The 19,905-nt window shown below is 44.0% G+C and overlaps 1 protein-coding gene across 1 annotated transcript in view; it reads left to right on the plus strand.

The window, feature by feature from the left end:
* Window positions 1–19,905, plus strand: part of ASTN2 (astrotactin 2) — a gene marked incomplete at its 5' end in the record, with an annotated part of 296,834 nt that overhangs the window by 130,562 nt on the left and 146,367 nt on the right. Inside the window, one exon of the mRNA XM_081339487.1 lies at window positions 14,307–14,510. Within this exon, the coding sequence (XP_081195613.1) occupies window positions 14,307–14,510 (204 nt within the window). The remainder of the gene's footprint in view (window positions 1–14,306; window positions 14,511–19,905) is intronic.

Genomic DNA, 19,905 nt, shown 5'->3' on the forward strand with positions numbered 1-19,905 from the left:
TAACAGAACCGCAGAGTTGAAAGAGACCTTGGAGGTCTTCTAGTCCAACCCCCGCCTCAAGCAGTAGACCTTTTGCCATTCCGGACAAGAGGCTGTCTGGCTGTCTTTAAAGAATAGAATAGAATAGGAATAATTATAGAATAGAATAGAATAGAATAGAATAGAATAGAATAGAATAGAATAGAATAGAATAGAATAGAATAGAATAGAATAGAATAGAATAGAAAATATGGAATGGAATGGATGGATAATGGAATAGGAATAGAATAGAATAGAAAATATGGAATGGAATGGAATGGAATAGAATAGAATAGAATAGAATAGAATAGAATAGAATAGAAGAATAGAATAGAATAGAATAGAATAGAATAGAATAGAAGAGATAGAATAGAATAGAATAGAATAGAATAGAAAATATGGAATGGAATGGAATAGAATAGAATAGAATAGAATAAATAGAATAGAATAGAATAGAATAGAATAGAATAGAAATAGAATAGAATAGAATAGATAGAATAGAATAGAAAATAGAAAATATGGAATGGAATGGAATGGAATGGAATAGAATAGAATAGAATAGAAAATATGGAATGGAATGGAATGGAATGGAATGGAATAGAATAGAATAGAATAGAATATGGAATAGAAATAGAATAGAATAGAATAGAATAGAATAGAATAGAATAGAATAGAATAGAATAGAATAGAATAGAATAGAAATATGAATGAATGGAAGGAATGGAATGGAATAGAATAGAAATAGAATAGAATAAGAATGGAATGGAATAGAATAGAATAGGAATAGAATAGAATAGAATAGAATAGAATAGAATAGAATAGAATAGAATAGAATAGAATAAGAATAGAATAGAATAGAATAGAATAGAAATGGAATAGAATAGAATAGAATAGAATAGGAATAGAATAGAATAGAATAGAATAGAATAGAATAGAATAGAATAGAAATAGAATAGAATAGAATAGAATATGGAATAGAATAGAATAGAATAGAATAGAATAGAATAGAATAGAATAGAATAGAATAGAATAGAATAGAATAGAATAGAATAGAATAGAATAATAGAATAATAGAATAGAATAGAATAGAATAGAATAGATAGAATAGAATAGAATAGAATAGAATAGAATAGAATAGAATAGAATAGAATTAAGGAAATAATAGAATAGAATAGAATAGAATAGAATAGATATAGATAGAATAGAATAGAATAGTAATAGATAGAATAGAATAGAATAGAATAGATAGAATATGGAATGGAATAGAATAGATAGAATAGAATAGAATAGAATAGAATAGAATAGAAATATAAATGGAATGGAATGGAATGGAATGGAATAGAATAGAATAGAATAGAATAGAATAGAATAGTATAGATAGATTGAATAGAATAGAATAGAATAGAATAGAATAGAAAAATAGAAAATATGGAATGGAATGGAATGGAATAGAATAGAATAGAATAGAATAGAATAGAATAGAATAGAATAGAATAGAATAGAATAGAATAGAATAGAATAGAATAGAATAGAATAGAATAAATAGATAGAATGAATAGAATAGAATAGAAATAGAATAGATAAGAATAATAATTGAGCAGAGGGTTGGACTAGAAGACCTCCAAGGTCCCTTCCAGCTCTGTTATTCAGTAGCTATTCCGTAAGGTAGATTATTGCTGCTTCTTAACTGTTGTTGAATATTTTGACCGTCCTTGGAGTAGATGCTTCGCTCTTGCCCGTCTTTGCTTCTCCTTTCCTGGAAATTCAGACGGCCCTTTTATTGGGGTAACAGATTCCACCGTGGCTTCCTTTCGGCTTCTCTCTCGGGAGCTGCATTATTGCCTCATAAACCAACATCGCCATCCCATTATAGTCTAATTAATACCGGGGGGATTTGGGTTGCAATCCTGTCCAGCGATACATTCCTTGCACTGTACGGCTGAGATAAGCAGGTTGGGCTTTGATTTGAGGCTTCCAGCAATTCTCTCCCCCCCCCATTTTATTTTATTTTTATTTGCAAGGGTGGCAAAAACAGGAGACAGATTTATTTTTAAGCGTTCCCGTTCTTCTTCTCTTCGTTCCTTCCGTTCTCCAATTTGCAGGGGATTGGGGTTTTTTTTGCTTTGTTTTTTTTAATGACAAATTAGGGCAGCTCCGTTCTTCCAGGCACTTTCTCTCTGTCTGATTGTAAAGGCGTCCCTGGGGGCTTTTAAGAGGCTAGGAAAATTCTGTCTTCTATCTGTACTTGTATCTGGTCTTTCGAACAAGACCCTTTAAGGAGAATTAGGTATTCCCAATCTGTTACACCTGCGTAGGCTTCCTTCCATCCCCTCCTCCCTCTAGAGTTGAGAGGCCTTTAATAATATTTTAGTGTGAAGCAAATGAGATTCGAAAAGGTAAAGAAGAAATCCAGTTCCCATTTCCTTCCTTCCCCTCTTCTCCCAGTTTCCTCCTCCTCCTTCCTTCCTTCCTTCCTTCTTTCCTTCCTTCCTTCCCTCCCTCCCTCCCTCCCTCTCCTCTTTCCTACCTGGTTTCCTCCTTCTCCTTCCTTCCTTCCTTCCCTCCCTCCCTCCCTCTCCTCTTCCCTCCCTCATTTTCCTCCTTCTCCTTCCTTCCTTCCTTCCTTCTTTCCTTCCTTCCTTCCTTCCCTCCCTCCCTCCCTCCCTCCCTCTCCTCTTTCCTACCTGTTTCCTCCTTCTCCTTCCTTCCTTCCTTCCCTCCCTCCCTCCCTCTCCTCTTTCCTCCCTCATTTTCCTCCTTCTCCTTCCTTCCTTCCTTCCTTCCTTCCCTCCCTCCCTCCTCCCTCTCCTCTTCCTCCCTCATTTTCCTCCTTCTTCCTTCCTTCCTTCCTTCCTTCCCTCCCTCCCTCCCTCCCTCCCTCTCCTCTTTCCTCCCTCAGTTTCCTCCTTCTCCTTCCTTCCTTCCTTCCTTCCTTCCTTCCCTCCCTCCCTCCCTCCCCCTCCTCTTTCCTCCCTCATTTTCCTCCTTCTCCTTCCTTCCTTCCTTCCTTCCTTCCTTCCCTCCCTCCCTCCCCCTCCTCTTTCCTCCCTCATTTTCCTCCTTCTCCTTCCTTCCTTCCTTCCTTCCTTCCTTCCTTCCCTCCCTCCCTCCCCCTCCTCTTTCCTCCCTCATTTTCCTCCTTCTCCTTCCTTCCTTCCTTCCTTCCTTCCTTCGTTCCTTCCCTCCCTCCCTCCCTCTCCTCTTTCCTCCCTCAGTTTCCTCCTTCTCCTTCCTTCCTTCCTTCCCTCCCTCCCTCCCTCCCTCTCCTCTTTCCTCCCTCAGTTTCCTCCTTCTCCTTCCTTCCTTCCTTCCTTCCTTCCTTCCTTCCTTCCTTCCTTCCTTCCCTCCCTCCCTCCCTCTCCTCTTTCCTCCCTGTTTCCTCCTTCTCCTTCCTTCCTTCCTTCCTTCCTTCCCTCCCTCCCTCCCTCTCCTCTTTCCTCCCTCAGTTTCCTCCTTCTCCTTCCTTCCTTCCTTCCTTCCTTCCTTCCTTCCTTCCTTCCTTCCCTCCCTCCCTCTCCTCTTTCCTCCCTCATTTTCCTCCTTCTCCTTCCTTCCTTCCTTCCTTCCTTCCTTCCTTCCCTCCCTCCCTCCCTCCCTCTCCTCTTTCCTCCCTCATTTTCCTCCTTCTCCTTCCTTCCTTCCTTCCTTCCTTCCTTCCTTCCCTCCCTCCCTCCCTCCCTCCCTCTCCTCTTTCCTCTCTCATTTTCCTCCTTCTCCTTCCTTCCTTCCTTCCTTCCTTCCTTCCTTCCTTCCTTCCTTCCTTCCTTCCCTCCCTCCCTCCCTCCCTCTCCTCTTTCCTCCCTCATTTTCCTCCTTCTCCTTCCTTCCTTCCTTCCTTCCTTCCTTCCTTCCTTCCTTCCCTCCCTCCCTCCCTCCCTCCCTCCCTCTCCTCTTTCCTCCCTCAGTTTCCTCCTTCTCCTTCCTTCCTTCCTTCCTTCCTTCCTTCCCTCCCTCCCTCCCTCCCTCTCCTCTTTCCTCCCTCCATCTCCATAGCAGAATAACAGAAAAACGGAGCTGGAAGGGACCTTGGAGGTCTTCTAGTCCAACCCCCTGCTCAAGCAGGAGATCCCGTACCATTTCAGACCAATAAATGCATCATTTTTTTATTTCACAAATCTCAGCGTCATCTTCTTTGTATCTCTCTCTCCAAATATTAAGGCACAATTTTCTTGCACAATTTGACAGCGCGCTGTGCAGGCGAGATCAACGTTAGGAGTTTCTACACAGGGAAAAGTATATTTATTTTAATGCATCGGGCATTAAAGCTTCTTTAAAAAAAAAAAACTACAACCAGCAGAGAGCCAGGGATAGATTAGTGGCTGGTTTCAAGGGATCTTCCGGCTGAGTGGGACGTGCTGATTGCACCGTTGTGTTCGCCGGCGCTTCCTGCTGCTTAAGCCAAAAAAAAAAAGCCGTGTCTCATTTGCCCTGCGATGAATTATGATGGGAGGAAGATGATTGGGGTTTGGAGAAGGCGGTGTATAACTTGCGCGCAGCTTCCTGTTGGCCTCGGGCAATTTATTCCACTGGAAGGAATATTTATGCGCCCTATTACAATCGCCGGTTGAGAAAGAATTGTGGGTCTAAGAAGAAGAAGGACTGGATGTGTGTACTGCACTCAGTTGTGATGGGATCGCTTGGCCTGGCGTGACTTGAACTCAGCACATTTCGGCCAAGTCATAAAAGAGAGCTCAGTACTCGGGATGAACCAAGCCAGGCGCAGTTTATTCGGTATTCAATAAATTCCTTATCAGCCTTGGTTTAGGAAATGCGGGAGTTACATCCAGCTAACATATTTGCTGATTGGGCTCCTCCTCCTCCTCCTCCTCCTCCTCCTCCTCCTCCTCCTTCTCTTCTTCTTCTTCTTCTTCTTCTTCTTCTTCTTCTTCTTCTTCTTCTTCTTCTTCTTCTTCTTCTTCTTCCTCTTCTTCTTCTTCTTCTTCTTCTTCTTCTTCTTCTTCTTCTTCTTCTTCTTCTGCTTCTGCTGCTGCTTATTCTTCTTCTTCTTCTTCTTCTTCCTCCTCCTCCTCCTCCTCCTTTTCTTTTTCTCTCTCCTCTTCTTCTTCCTCTTCCTCCTCCACTCCCTTCTCCTCCTCTTCCTCCTCCTTCCTCTTCTTCCTCCTCTTTTTCCTTCTACTATTCCTTCTCTTCTTGTCCTCCTCCTCCTCCTTCTTCCTCCTCCTCTTTGTTCTCCTCCTCCTTCTTCTCTTCTTCCTCCTCTTCTTCTTTCTCCTCCTCCTCCTCCTCCTCCTCCTCCTCCTCCTCCTCCTCCTCCTCCTCCTCCTCTATATCAATGGATGCAATAAGCCAACTGAGCAACAATGGACAATTGGCCTATTAGAAAATGCTGCAGTTTAATCTCAAATAATCTAACGCACCTTTCTAATTTGTCCCAGTTCCATATATAATTTCTGCAACTGAAATAAACTCTTCCCAGCTTATATCCTGGAATGTTAGGGTTAACGTATAAAGTGTATTTCTTCTTCTTCTTCTTTTTTTTTTAAAAATGAGGAAAAGCAAAACAGGGACGATAAAGGCAAGCGATATCATTTTTTTAAGTGACTTTCAAAGCACTTTTGCCTCCAGCGTAAGTCAAAGTGAAGATTTTGCTATTGCAGGATGATTGATTCGCCCGATGAGCAGGTTTCCAATTTTATGAAAAGTTTGTCCTTGTCTCAGCACTGTTGAAATAGCGGAACAGCTCCGAGGAGAAAGAAGCAGCATTTTTTAAGTTAGGACAAGGCAAGGCACAGGCTGGGGATCTGTAATTTCAATGAAAGGAAATGTTGCAAATGAGATTCATCCGCCGACGCTCAGGCATATATATTTCAGAAGCTGGAGATTTTGACCATAACTCAACCACAGGCCAAACATTTTGTTTCAGACGCAGGGAGACCGTCTCAAACTGCCTGCCAACCTGGTTGACTCTTGGAGTGCTGGCCCTCCTATCCCATATGAAGGTCCCATCTTGACAAATATTCCAGCTGAGGTCCAGCACATCAGCATGAAAAATAAATAAATAAATAATTTTCTGGAAAGTTTCTGTAGCAATAGCACCAGAAGGCAAGACAAGAAACAACGGATGGAAACTAAGAAAATGGTCCTTCCTTCCTTCCTTCCTTCCTTCCTTCCTTCCTTCCTTCCTTCCTTCCTTCCTCCCTCCCTCCCTCCCTCCCTCCCTCATCACTGGAGGTTTTTAAGAAGAGACTGGACAGCCACTTGTCTGAAATGGTATAGGTTCTTGAGCAGAGGGTTGGACTAGAAGACCTCCAAGGTCCCTTCCAGCTGTATTCTATTCTGTTCCTAATCAAGGAGAGAGGCAACCTGGAATTAAGGAGAAACTTCCTGAAAGTGAGGACAATTAACCAGTGGAACAGCTTCCCTCCAGAAGTTGTGGGTGCTCCATCACTGGAGGTTTTTAAGAAAAGACTGGACGACCACTTGCCTGAAATAGTCTAGGGTCTCCTGCTTGAGCAGGGGGGGTGGACTAGAAGACCTCCAAGGTCCCTTCCAATTCTGTTATTCTGCTATTCTTTTTTTCCTTCTTTCCTTCCTTCCTCCCTCCCTCATCACTGGAGGTTTTTAAGAAGAGACTGGACAGCCACTTGTCTGAAATGGTAGAGGGACTCCTGCTTGAGCAGGGGGCTGGACTAGACGACCTCCAAGGTCCCTTGCAGCCCTATTCTGATATATAGTTTTGCCCCATTTGATGGCTGTTAAGTGAACCTAGCTTTATCCCAACGCATTTGGTCATTAAAGGTAAAGGTAAAGGTTCCCCCGCACATGCGTGCTAGTCGTTTCCGACTCTAGGGGCTGGTGCTCATCTCCGTTTCAAAGCCGAAGAGCCGGCACTTGTCCGAGGACGTCTCCGTGGTCATGTGGCCAGCATGACTAAACACCAAAGGCGCACGGAACGCTGTTACCTTCCCACCAGAGTGGTCCCTATTTTTCTACTTGCATTTTTACGTGCTTTCGAACTGCTAGGTTGGCAGAAGCTGGGACGAGTAACAGGTACTCACTCTGCTATGCGGCACTCGGGATTCAACCCGCCAAACTGCCAACCTTCTGATCGACAAGCTCAGCGTCCCAACCCACTGAGCCACCGCGTCCCTTTGGTCATTAGAAGGTCGCAAAAGGGGATCACCTGAACCCCAGGGCCCTGGAACCGTGAGTCCTTTGGGAGAAGGGCGGTATACAAATTAAATAAATTAAATTAAATTAAATAAATAAATACGAGTCAGTGATCCCGTGACCCCAGGGGAAGCTGCAACAGTGGTAAGTGTGAAAAACGATGATAAGTCACTTTTTTTTCCAGCCCCCGCCGTTGCAACTCTGAAGGGGTCACTAAACGAATCGTTGTAAGTCGAAAATCAACTGGGATCGGAACGAAGGGAAACGAAGATGAAAGAGAGGATGAAAAGAAATAAATAAAATCTTCCTCTTTCCTTTGCATCTCGCAGCATTTAATATTTAACTGGGTGTTTTGTGTTCCCCCCCCTTCTCACCGTACAAATTGGATCTACCTTTTCCCCGTTGCTTGAATGTGCATCAGGTGTCAAAACAAGCATTGTTCGAAACAAAAACACCCTCTTAGGCAAAACACTCATTTTTATCGTGGAAAATTCTCCCTCGCCGTGACAGTTTTAATTTCTCCCATCTTAACATGTCCTTCTTAATTTCATTCCTTGTCTTACCCATAATTATTTTGAAAGAATGTGCCATCTGTATTTGTCACGGTAACAATTTTAGTCTCTAAAAAAAACAACAACAACCACGCTCTGTTTTATTCCTTGATTAAGCGGGTCAATTTTTAGCAATTTGGCTAATTCTGACGTTTTTAACCATCCTTTTTTTTTTCTTTTTCATGGTGGGAATTTTCTAAGTTCTTCCCACGTTACTGCTGCCACCGTTAATACAAAATGAATCTTCCGTGTGTCTTTCCTAATTTAGTTTTGGGGTTAGGGTTTTTTGCTTGTTTGTTAGTTTGGGGAATATTAATCTTTAAAATTCTTTGCGCCGTTGCGTGTATTTGGCCCCGAAATTTATTGGTTTTGTTTTTTTTTACAAGTCCACCATGCGTGTTAAAATGTCTCGTTGGCTCCTTCAATATTTCCAACGTTGACTTGAGGTACTTTTATACATTTTTGCTAATAAACTGAGGGGGCTAATTTGGTCCAGTGGTTAAGGCACCAGGTTAGAAAGTGGGTGGCTGTGAGTTCTAGTCCTGCCTTAGCTATGAAAGCCATCTGGGTGACCTTGGGCCAATCAGCAGGAGACAGTGAGTTCTAGTTCCACCTTAGGCACAAAAGATGGCCGAGTGACTTTGGGCCAATCACTAGGAGGCTGTGAGTTCTAGTCCTGCCTTAGGCATGAAAACCAACTGGGCCACTCTGGGCCAATCAGCAGGAGACGGTGAGTTCTAGTTCCACCTTAGGCACAAAAGATGGCCGAGTGACTTTGGGCCAATCACTAGGAGGCTGTGAGTTCTAGTCCTGCCTTAGGCATGAAAACCAACTGGGCCACTCTGGGCCAATCAGCAGGAGACGGTGAGTTCTAGTTCCACCTTAGGCACAAAAGATGGCCGAGTGACTTTGGGCCAATCACTAGGAGGCTGTGAGTTCTAGTCCTGCCTTAGGCAGGAAAACCAACTGGGCCACTCTGGGCCGATCAGCAGGAGACGGTGAGTTCTAGTTCCACCTTAGGCACAAAAGATGGCCGAGTGACTTTGGGCCAATCACTAGGAGGCTGTGAGTTCTAGTCCTGCCTTAGGCAGGAAAACCAACTGGGCCACTCTGGGCCGATCGCCAGGTGACGGTGAGTTCTAGCGCTACCTCAGGCAGGAAAGCCAGCTTTGTGACTTTGGGCCAGTCCCTCTCTTGGGGCAGGATTGCTGTTTGTTGGGGGTTGGGGGGAAAGGAGGAGGATACGCTCACTGGCTTGAGCTATTTCCAAAAATAATAAAGGTGGAATATCACAAATAAACACATTTATCCGGCGCCATACATCAACAGCCTATCTCCTCCTCAAGGCCTGCTTTTAAATTCTAACGCCATGTAAATTTTATCCCATTCTTCATCTCAGGAGGCCGTCTGCCGTATTCCAGCTTATTTGTTAGAAAAATACGTTTGGCCAACGCGATGAAGCAGTGATATATTTCCCTCACAAAAAACCAATATCTTGGACGAACAAAATCGTCTACCGGGTTCCTGACTGAATCCTTTCAAAATGGCCCGAGGGCCCTCCAGAATTTCAAATGCCCGCCGGTTGCCGAAGCCTCTGCTGGGCGGCCGGAATGGATGGGAATATTATGATAGGCATTTATTACTGCCAGGGGCCAGCCGTGAAAACAAAAGCTATGGCCATTTGTCTTGTTTATTTAAAATATTTATAGATCTGGCTCTCCACCACACGCCATTTACCTTAAAGCAGAGGGCTAAATCTTGCCAATCAGGACTTCTCCCCTTGTCGTAAACGCTTGATGGTTTATAATAGCAAGAAGACATAATTGGGTGGCTTCTCCCAAGAAGAGAGAAAATACTGATATTCCTTCAGCCCGGCGGGGAGAGACAGAGATCTCCCTCAAAGAAGCAAAGAACATCACGTATTTCCATGGACAAACAGATTTAAGGCACCAAGCAGGCTGTAACATTTTGTCTTTCGGCTAGCAAGGAAAAGGAAGATTTACAGTACGAGGCTTGGCCAGTTTCGACTTTTTGTGGCCTGTTTTTTCTTTTTGTTTTCCCCTTCAGATGCTCGACCATAACCACGTGGGTTTCCTTTTATGTTTAATCCCCCCCCTTTTTTTTGGCCCCTTGATGGAAAATCCTTTGGGGCAAGAGAATAAACAGAGTTGGAAGGGACCTTGGAGGTCTTCTAGTCCAACCCCCTGCTCAAGCAGGAAAGCCTAGTCCTAGACCACTTCAGACAGGTGGCTGTCCAATTTCTTCTTGAAAATCATCACTTGATGGACCAGCCACAGCTTCTAGAGGGAAATCCTTCCACCGATTCGTTCTTCTTTAGTGAATGAGCCTTGGTGGAGCAGTGGGCTAATGCCTCCTTAAGTAACACCAGCTGCCTGCAATTAGTGCAGGTTCGAGTCCCACCAGGCTCAAGGTTGACTCAGCCTTCCATCCTTCCCAGGTAGGTAAAATGAGGACCCAGATTGTTGGGGGCAATTAAGCTGACTTTGTAATAATGCCGCTTGGGAGGGGGCCAAAAGCCCTAATAAGCAGGCATATACATAGAATGAAGGCTATTGCTAAGCACATTGGTTTGTGCTTAAATGGTAAGCCGCCCTGAGTCTTCGGAGAAGGGCGGGATATAAATGGGATTAAAAAATTTACTGTCAGAAAATTTCTCGTTAGTTCTAGGTCACTTCTCTCCTTGATAAATTAACAGAATAACAGAGTTGGGGGTGGGGGGAACCTTAGAGGTCTTTTAGTTCACTTCCCCGTTCAAGGCAGGAAACCTTAGAACATTTCAGACAAAGTGTTGTCCAAGCTCTTCTTAAAAACATCCAGTGTCGGAGCATTCACAGCTTCTGGAGGCAGGTGGTTCCCCTGGGTAATTGCTCTCTTAACTTTCAGGAAATTTCCTCCTTAACTTCTGAAAGGGAAACAACTTAAATGAAGGCCAGGATAAATTTAGGGCAGAGGCTAGAAATCTATTAATCTATTAATTCGGAAAAGCATTCTGTGGAAGCTGCCTCCAGAGGTTCTTCTCTCTCAAGCCTTTAAGGCCCAATTAAGCAGCAATTAATTGACTTGGTTATAGGAAGTTGCTTGGATGCAATCTAAAAAAAAGAGGCATGCTTTTTTTAAAAGGGTTTTCCTCCCCCCCCTTTTTTTTGGGGGGGGGTTCAGCCTTCCTGTCAGTCTTCTCGACTTTCAAAACAGACTTCTTGCCCGGAGGCTGCCTTACTTTGATCCTCCAGTTCTTCTGCTTCTTCACCCCCAGTTCTCCCTCATGGCCTTATTTTCGACTGCTCAAAATTCTTCTATACTTAAAGCTGTTGCTTCCTCATATAAACATATCCTAAAGCTATAAAACTAATCTCGGCATTTATGTTGGTGCTAGCTTTGCATATCGCTGTCCAGATGCTATGTTGATGGTCCCAGGAGCGTGCATATCTATCTGTCTGTCTGTCTGTCTCTCTGTCTATCATCGATCTATCATCTGTTTATCATCTATCTATCTATCTATCTATCTATCTATCTATCTATCTATCTATCTATCTATCTATCTATCTATCTATCTCTACCTACCTACCTACCTACTTACCTACCTGGTGGTGCAGTGGTTACAATGCAGTACTGCAGGCTAATTCTGCCCACTGCCAGCAGTTCTATTTCTATCATCTGTCTGTCTGTCTATTTGTCTATCATCTACAGTATCTATTTATCATCTGTCTATCTATCTCTATCATTTATTATCTATCTCTATCATCTATCATCTCTGTCTATCTATCTTTATCATCTATCACCTGTCTATCATTTATCTATCTACCTTTATCATCTGTCTATATCTATCATTTATCATCTACCATCTGTCTATGATCTGTCTTATCATCTGTCTCTATCTATCTATCTATCTATCTATCTATCTATCTATCTATCTATCTATCTATCATCTGTCTGTCCATCTGTCTGTCTGTCTATCCATCCAGAGAACGCCCTGGGAACTAGACTTTTGTTTTTTTGTGTGTGTGTGTGTGTGTAAAATCCTTGTTTGTTCAGTTTCATATAGACTCAAAGGCAGGGCCAGTTCCAAATTGTTTTTTTTTTAACTCCTGGTGTTTCTCGGCATCCTTAATGCTCCACGGTCCACCAAAACAGCAAGAACAATCTCCCGTCTTTGGGCTGCTTGACCTCTGCTACTCGTGGTCTTCATGCTGTCTGAAAATGTCAGCCCACACTTGCCACTGCGACTGTGAAAGATGAAACGGTTTTCTGTGACTAACAAACAACTTGGGGGAGGAGGGGTCTGCCCACCTATAGTGCCTCAACTCCTAGCCAACTTTGTTCTAAAATGCTGGCTGATTTTCATCCTTTGTAGCGATGGAGGATCTATCACGCCTTTTGTTGTGGTGGCGTGTGAGAAACGTGCAGTCTAGCCTTGGATGGAAATAAAAAAAAGAGAGAGGATTCCCTTGGAATTTAGGAAATTGCAGTTTTGTGATTTAGTATGTTGAGCTTCCTGCCTCGATTAAAAGAGATAAGTTAATGCACCATGAAAGTTTGGGACAAGGCGGGCTCCCAAGGAGAGCTGAATTCTTGGGAAAGTATGAAAGAGCTGCATTTCTTTAGAAAATTGCTTCTTTTTTCTTCTTCCCATGGGTTGGATTTGAGTCCTCCCAGCAGAGCAGGTCAAGGTAACTTAAGGGAAGAGAGGCACACTCATATGGATTTCTGGTTCACCATGAAGAGAACTCGCCCTTTATCTTCTGCAGATCATCAGAATAGGAATAGCACGTATACAGAGCCCTCTCTAAGCAGTTTACAGGGTCAGCACTGTTTGTATATTGCTGTTCTGTACGAGCCTGCTACCGGCCCTGCAGAAAAGGCAGGGACAACCCCTTTATAAACGGCAAGAGGCTGGAATTACGCCTGCCAAATTTATAGCTACAAAAACAAACAAGACATGAACCAAGAAACAGGAGCTTTAAGAAACACGAACTATCCAAGCAGTTGCCTTCAGCAAACCAGCCCTCCCCACACATTCCCCTTATATAGAGTTCAGGGCGTGGCTTCTCTCTGCCTCCTTCCGAGAAGCCCCATTGCCTTCCTCTGTTTACTCCTAATTGACTGCCTCCTGCGTTGGGCGTCCTTGAACAGGGCCAGCTGTGGGTCATCTTCATCCACGCTGTCAGGCTCACACAGCTGGGTCTCTGTGGTGTCCAAGTGGGAGGGGCCTGGCTGAGGGCTCTCATCAGCAAGATCTTCAACCCCCTCAGCAAGGTCTTCAACACCCCCCTCCTCCTCCTCTAAGTCGTCCGACCCAACTGCCGAACCCACAGGCTGACCCTGAATCACAACAATTGCCCCCAACAATCTGGGTCTTCCTTTTACTGACCTCGAAAGGAATAGAAGGCTGATTCAGTCTTGAAGCCGGTCAAGATCAAACTCCAGGCTGTGGGCAGAGTCAGCCTGCAATACTCCATTCTAACCACTGCGCCACCATGGCTCAAGTTAGCTAGATAACAGGCCAGAAAAATCAGAAACTCAACAGGCTTCCAAAATAAAACAAGGCCTTCAAGCAAGGGGCAAATATTCGAATAGGAACTTTCAAGGGCAAGGCAGAATGGGTCTTTGGCTCCAACCGTTGCTTTCAGCTCAACATTCTGTGTTGAGTATCTATGAAAATTCTCCCATCATTCAAATCACGGTTGTCCCAAAGGGGCAAAGAAGGCCCAGCTGCTTTTTTGAAAAGCACCTTGAGGACATCCTGTGTCATCCCCTCAATCTCCTCCCTCGGTTATTGCCAGGATCCACTGATTCATCCTTCTGACTTCAGCGAGACGAACAGAAAAAAAATAACCCTCCATTTCTCTGCTGGAAGATCAGCTCTGTCAATCTCCTAGAATCCCTGAATTATACATAACTGCTATATAACAGATGAATTGATAGCCGGGATTCTGTTCCCCAAGCCCTTTTCCGTCGCTGTACTTAAGAGTCGGAAGAAATTATTATTTCTGCGTGCTCTGGAAATCTTGGTTTGAAAACTGGAATAAAATGATCAGACCTTTCTTTTTCCCCGGATTTCCTTTGAATCCAAATGTAACACGGGAGAGGTGTGTTTAAAGGGCGTGTTTTAAGTCCTTCTGCTTTCAGCTGATAAGATGTCAATCTGAAAGATATTGAACCTTTCGTTTGTAACAGGGCTTGGTAACATGGGGTCATCAGCATCTTGGACTACAAATCCAGTCAACTGTCTCAGGGGTGGTCATGCCAGCTAATGCTGATGGGCTTTTAGCTATGTTCTGAAGGCTGATGGGCTGAGGCAAAACCCTGGATCTTTTCATATGTCGTAGGTCTTTGAGAAGAGCCAATTTGATGTAGTGCTTGTGCCGTCGGGCTAGAGGCCAGGAGACAGTGAGTTCTAGTCCCACCTTAGTTGGTTGATCTTGGGCCAGTCCCTTTCTCTTGGCCCTAGGAAAGAAGGAATGGCAAACTGTCAAAACTTTGCCAAGAAAACTACAGGGCACTTTTCAAGGCAACCTCCAAGAATTGGACACAATTCAATGGAGGGGGTAGGGGGAATGTGGGTCGGTTTGTTGTCGTTGTTTTGAGTTTTTGACCTGTTTCTTTCTTTCTTTCTTTCTTTCTTTCTTTCTTTCTTTTCTTCAGCTTCCCTCAAAAGCCCGGTGAACAAGACAGCCCTTACCTTAATTGCCGTGAGCTCTTGCATCCTGGCCATGGTCTGTGGCACCCAGATCTCCTGTCCACTCACTGTCAAAGTCACTCTTCATGTTCCTGAGCACTTCATTGCTGACGGTAAGAAGCTCTCTTTCTCTGCTCTTTGGACTAAGGCGTGGGCTTCTGCTCAGAAGATGACTTAGCTACGCTCTCTGAGCAACTATATTTGTCAGCCCAAGGACCCCAAGAAGAACTTGTGGAGTTATTTCTGTGGTATATAAGTGGTATATAAATCTAAGAGCTGTTGCTATTGCTATCCTTGTTTTCTTAAACAACTTTTCAGTTAATGGCCATGTTTCATTTTAATTGTTCAGATATAATCTACGTCTGTCTGACTTAGTGATAAACCAATGAAGAGTCATCAGTCAGAAAGGGCCATAGGCCTGTCCAGCACTGTGTGTCACATAGTGACTGACCAGGTATTTCCAAGAAACATAGACGAGAAGCTGGTTTGTTCTCATCCACTGTTGCTGCACAAAACGTTATTTTTTTTGTATTAAAAACATGTTATCTAGTAGACCAGTACATATTGATTAGACCTCCGATCCATAATTTATTTTGTTCCTTTTTTTGGGGGAAAAAAAGACATTTAAACGGGGTCATCATCCTCACATTTGGCGAGAACCAATTCTGCGGTTTAAACTGTGCGCTGATATTTTAATCGTGACATTTGGAAATAACTTTTTTTTCTTTTCCACCTTGGCATTTGCAAAGGGCTCCAGCGGTGAACCCTTGGCTAATTTGCAGCCCAAAAGCATCCTTTATTTGCATGCCTTAGCAAATCCAGACTTGGGTGTTTATTTCTGCTATTTCTGCCCTTTTATTTCTGAGCTCTCTAAATAATAACTCCTTCGAGCACAATTGTTTAGTCGATACGGATGGGCCCCCAAATCAGACAGCTGACCCATGAAATAATCCAATTAAAAAGAGAAGGTAGACCTTATTCTCGGCTGAGCATCAGCCAAAACTCTGCACAGGTTTAAAAATCGTCCAATGGATCTTCTCAATCATCACCTCCTTGATTTCGGAATAACAGAATAACAGATTTGGAAAGGGACCTTGGAGGTCTTCTAGTCAAACCCCCTGCTCAGGCAGAAAACCTTATATACCTTTTCAGACAAACGGCTGTCCAGTCTCTTCTTAAAACTTCCAGTGTTGGAGCATCCACCACTTCTGGAGGCAGGTTGTTCCACTGATTAATTGTCCTCACTGTCAGGAAATTTCTCCTTAGTTCCAGGTTGCTTCTCTCCTTGGTTAGTTTCCATCCGTTGCTTCTTGTCCTGCCTTCAGGGGCTTTGGAGAATGGCTTGACTCCCTCTTCTTTGGGGCAGCCCCTCAAATATTGGAACACTGCTATCATGTCACCCCTAGTTCTTCTTTTCACCAGACGAGGCGTACCTAATTCCTTCAACCATTCTTTGTAAGTTTTAGCCTCCAGTGCCCTAATCAACTTTGTTGCTCTTCTCTGTACTCTTTCTAGAGTCTCAATATCTTTTTTACATCATGGTGACCAAAACTCGATGCAGAATTCCAAGTGTGGCCTTACCAAGGCATTAAAAAGCGGTATTAACACTTCACTTCTGTCCCTCTGTTAATGCAGCCTAGGACTGTGTTGGCTTTTTTGGCAGCTGCAGCACACGGCTGGCTCACATTTAAGTGATTGGCCACTAGGGTTGAGGGTTTAGGCTCCCTTTAAACTCTGCTGAAGATGTTACCCAGGCTGGTAACGAAACGTTTGGAAACCAACCCAGAAGCTCAGAGAATATCTCCAGCTACAGATATACGCCACGATTGCAAACTCCAAGATCTTTAAGCTTTCTCAAGAGAATCTCTAAGAAAAGAACATCTGGGGAGAACATTTCCTATGAAATGTGGTTGTTTTTTTTTCAGATGGAGAAACAGCCAGGCTCAGAAAGGGTATGGAAGCCTGGAGGACCCAAGTAGCAAACTTACCACAAGTAGAACCACATCAAAGTCATCCTTTGACACAATGCAGCAGAACCAACAGCCATCGATGGAAATAATAATAATAATAATAATAATAATAATAATAATAATAATAATAATAATAATAATAATAATAATAATAATAATAATAATAAAAAAACAATAATAATAATAAGCTAGGACTCAAAGAAATTTCTACCTCAACAGGCAGAGCCCTTTCTGTTTTTCAAATGATCAGGTGCTTTTTTTGTAAAAGAAAAAGGTGCCGGAACTCACACATGTCATACAACCCGCCTTGCCTACCCTACAAGGTTCCATCCAAAAAAGGTGCCGGAACTCCGTTCTGAGCGTTTTATGAGAAAAAAAGCCCTGATCCTTCCATGTCCTTTAGCTGAGTGGAGAATCTGTCTTACGCTTTCCCTCTGAAAAAAACAACAACAGCACACAACTAATCTGAAGTGCCTTTTCCACTTGCCAGACAATGGAGCGGCCAGCTTTTGATGGAGAGCAGAAGGGTTTCCCAGAAACCCTTTCCTGCTTCTCTTTATTGCTCCCGGCATCTGATATTTCTTGAGTTTCCGTGACCTTATCTGCCCCTCTTGCAATGTCTATCGAGTGCAACCTCTCGGAGAACCGAGCAAATTCAATTTTCTCCTTCCACCTAGGAACCGAGCTTCAGAAAGCTTTACATTTTTCATCGGGTTCCAATTTTTTTTTTTTTTTTTTTTTTACCCGCTGCTACATTTTCTGCAAAGGGACGCGGTGGCTCAGTGGGGTTAGGACGCTGAGCTTGTCGATCAGAAGGTCGGCAGTTTGGCGGGTCAAATCCCGAGTGCCGCGTAACAGAGTGAGCACCTGTTACTCGTCCCAGCTTCTGCCAACCTAGCAGTTCGAAAGCACGTAAAAATGCAAGTAGAAAAATAGGGACCACTACGGTGGGAAGGTAACAGCGTTCCGTGCGCCTTTGGCGTCCAGTCATGCCAGCCACATGACCACGGAGACGTCCTCGGACAAGCGCTGGCTCTTCGGCTTTGAAACAGAGATGAGCACCGGCCCCTAGAGTCAGAAACGACTAGCACGCATGTGCGGGGGAACCTTTACCTTACCTTTACATTTTCTGCCTCTGATGGGAAGAGGGCAAATCGATGCTTTTTTCTTGACTTCTGGAGGGAAGGATTTCAGGCACGTTGGTTTTCTTAAAAGAAAGACGTGCCCCATCTTCTCCAGAGAAGCAACGAGTAGAAACCCACCAAAGGCTGTGGTGGCGCAATGGTGAGAATGCAGTACTGCAGGCTACTTCTGCTGACTGCCGGCTGCCAGCTGTTTGGCAGTTCGATCCTGACCAGCTCAAGGTTGACTCAGCTTTCCATCCTTCCGAGGTTGGTAAAATGAGGACCCAGATTGTTGGGGGGCAAGATGCTGACTCTGTAAACCACTTAGAGAGGGCTATGAAGCACTGTGAAGCAGTTTATAAGTCTTAACTGCTATTGCTATCTATCTGTCATCCATCCTATCTATCTATCTATCTATCTATCTATCTATCTATCTATCTATCTATCATCTATCTATCTATCTATCTATCTACCTACCTACCTACCTACCTACCTTTTTTGGTGGTGCAGTGGTTACAATGCAGTACTGCAGGCTAATTCTGCCCACTGCCAGCAGTTCGATCCTGACTGGCTCAAGGTTGACTCAGCCTTCCATCCTTCCGAGGTCAGTAAAGTGAGGACCCAGATTGTCAGGGGGCAAGAGGCTGACTCTGTAAACCACTTAGAGAGGGCTGTGCTTTTTTCTTTCTGCGCTACTTGGCCAGAAAAGGCTAACATTTCAGATTCTCCTTGGCAGCTCACCCTTCAAACTGCCCATTAAAAGTTACCTCTCTTCCCCACAGTTTAGAACCATATTTAATAGTGTCGTTTCAGAGATCATTCTCATTCTTGGTGCCATTTCACTTGGTCCCTCGTGTTTTTCATCTTCTGAAAAGCCATTATGTCTAGATTGGAGACTGCCCCACCTCCTCCCCTCTTCCAGAGGATATTAATCTGTTTTATTGGTATTCATTGGCAGCACTGATGGAAATCTTTTGCACCCTGCATAATTTTCCTAGCAGATTTTTTCCCCCCTATCCTTCCAATACATGCATGGCCCAGTCAAGTTGCTTCAGCCTCAGATGTCAACATACGTACACCAGTTGAAAGAAGCCGATAAATGTATAACTTCAGTCATCTCGGATCCTATTAAACTTTGGAGCAATGGCCAATAATTCTCACGGACATTGATAGAAGAGTGTATTTGTAGCTCAGGGCTGAATAAGGTGCTCTCTGAGTTTGGTTATTTTCTTGGAGACATTTCATGACCCAACTAGGTAACACCATCATGCTAGAAGGGAGTGGAGTTTGCTCCATGTTTATATATGGTTCCTTCTAGCACTGATGATGTTCCCTAGTTGGGTAATGAAACATCTGCAAGAAAGCCACCAAGCTTAGCACCAAGGACCCCAGCATTCTCCTCCTCCTCCTCTCTTCTTCTTCTTCTTCTTCTTCTTCTTCTTCTTCTTCTTCTTCTTCTTCTTCTTCTTCTTCTTCTTCTTCTTCTTCTTCTTCTTCTTCTTCTTTTTCTTCTTCTTCTTCTTCTTCTTCTTCTTCTTCTTCTTCTTCTTCTTCTTCTCCTTCTCCTTCTCCTCCTCCTCTTCTCCTCCTCCTCCTCCTCCTCCTCCTCCTCTTCTTCTTCTTCTTCTTCTTCTTCTCCTCCTCCTCCTCCTCCTCCTCCTCTCTACATAGCCCACTCCCTTCTACACTGATGATGTTACCTAGTTTGCTAATGAAATGTCTGCAAGAAAATCACCAAGCTCAGAGAGTACCAAAGACCCCATAGTCCTCCTCCTCTTCCTCTTCTCCACAAATCCTACTGCCTTCTAGCACTGAAGGTGTTACCCAGTTGGCTAATGAAATGTCTGCAAGAAAAACCATCAAGCTCAGAGAACACCAAGAACCCGACAATTCTTCCTGATAATGTTATTTTGGGGATAGATGTCTTGCAGAAAGGCAACTGAAGGCCAAACCAAGGTGAATGAAGAGCAGGAGACAAGCTAGTGGACAAGTTATTAAAGATGAAAGTGTCACCAATTCTCAGGTGTAAACATCTGAGGCATGTTTTCATTGCATTTGTAGGGACAACTGCTAGTAATGGCGTTCAAAGCCCTCCATGGCATGGGGCCGGAGTACCTCAGGGAACATCTGCTGCCGGCATCAAGCTCCCTGCGCCCTGTGCGTTCCCACAGAGAGGGCCTCCTCAGGGTGCCACCGGTCAGAGAATGCCGTCTGGTGGCCCCCAGGGGGAGATCCTTCTCTGTGGGCGCCCCGGAGCTATGGAACCAGTTACCGGTTGAGCTCCGGACGGCGCCCGATCTGCGCTCCTTTCGCCGCGATCTGAAAACATACTTGTTCGAGCAAGCCGGCCTGGCCTGAGGGGGGATTGGTGGGGTTTTTTATCATTTTTATTGGGGTTTTTATTATGTATCAAT

This window comes from Vipera berus, assembly GCF_964194415.1.
Source record: "Vipera berus genome assembly, chromosome: 15".
Classification (NCBI taxonomy): domain Eukaryota; kingdom Metazoa; phylum Chordata; class Lepidosauria; order Squamata; family Viperidae; genus Vipera; species Vipera berus.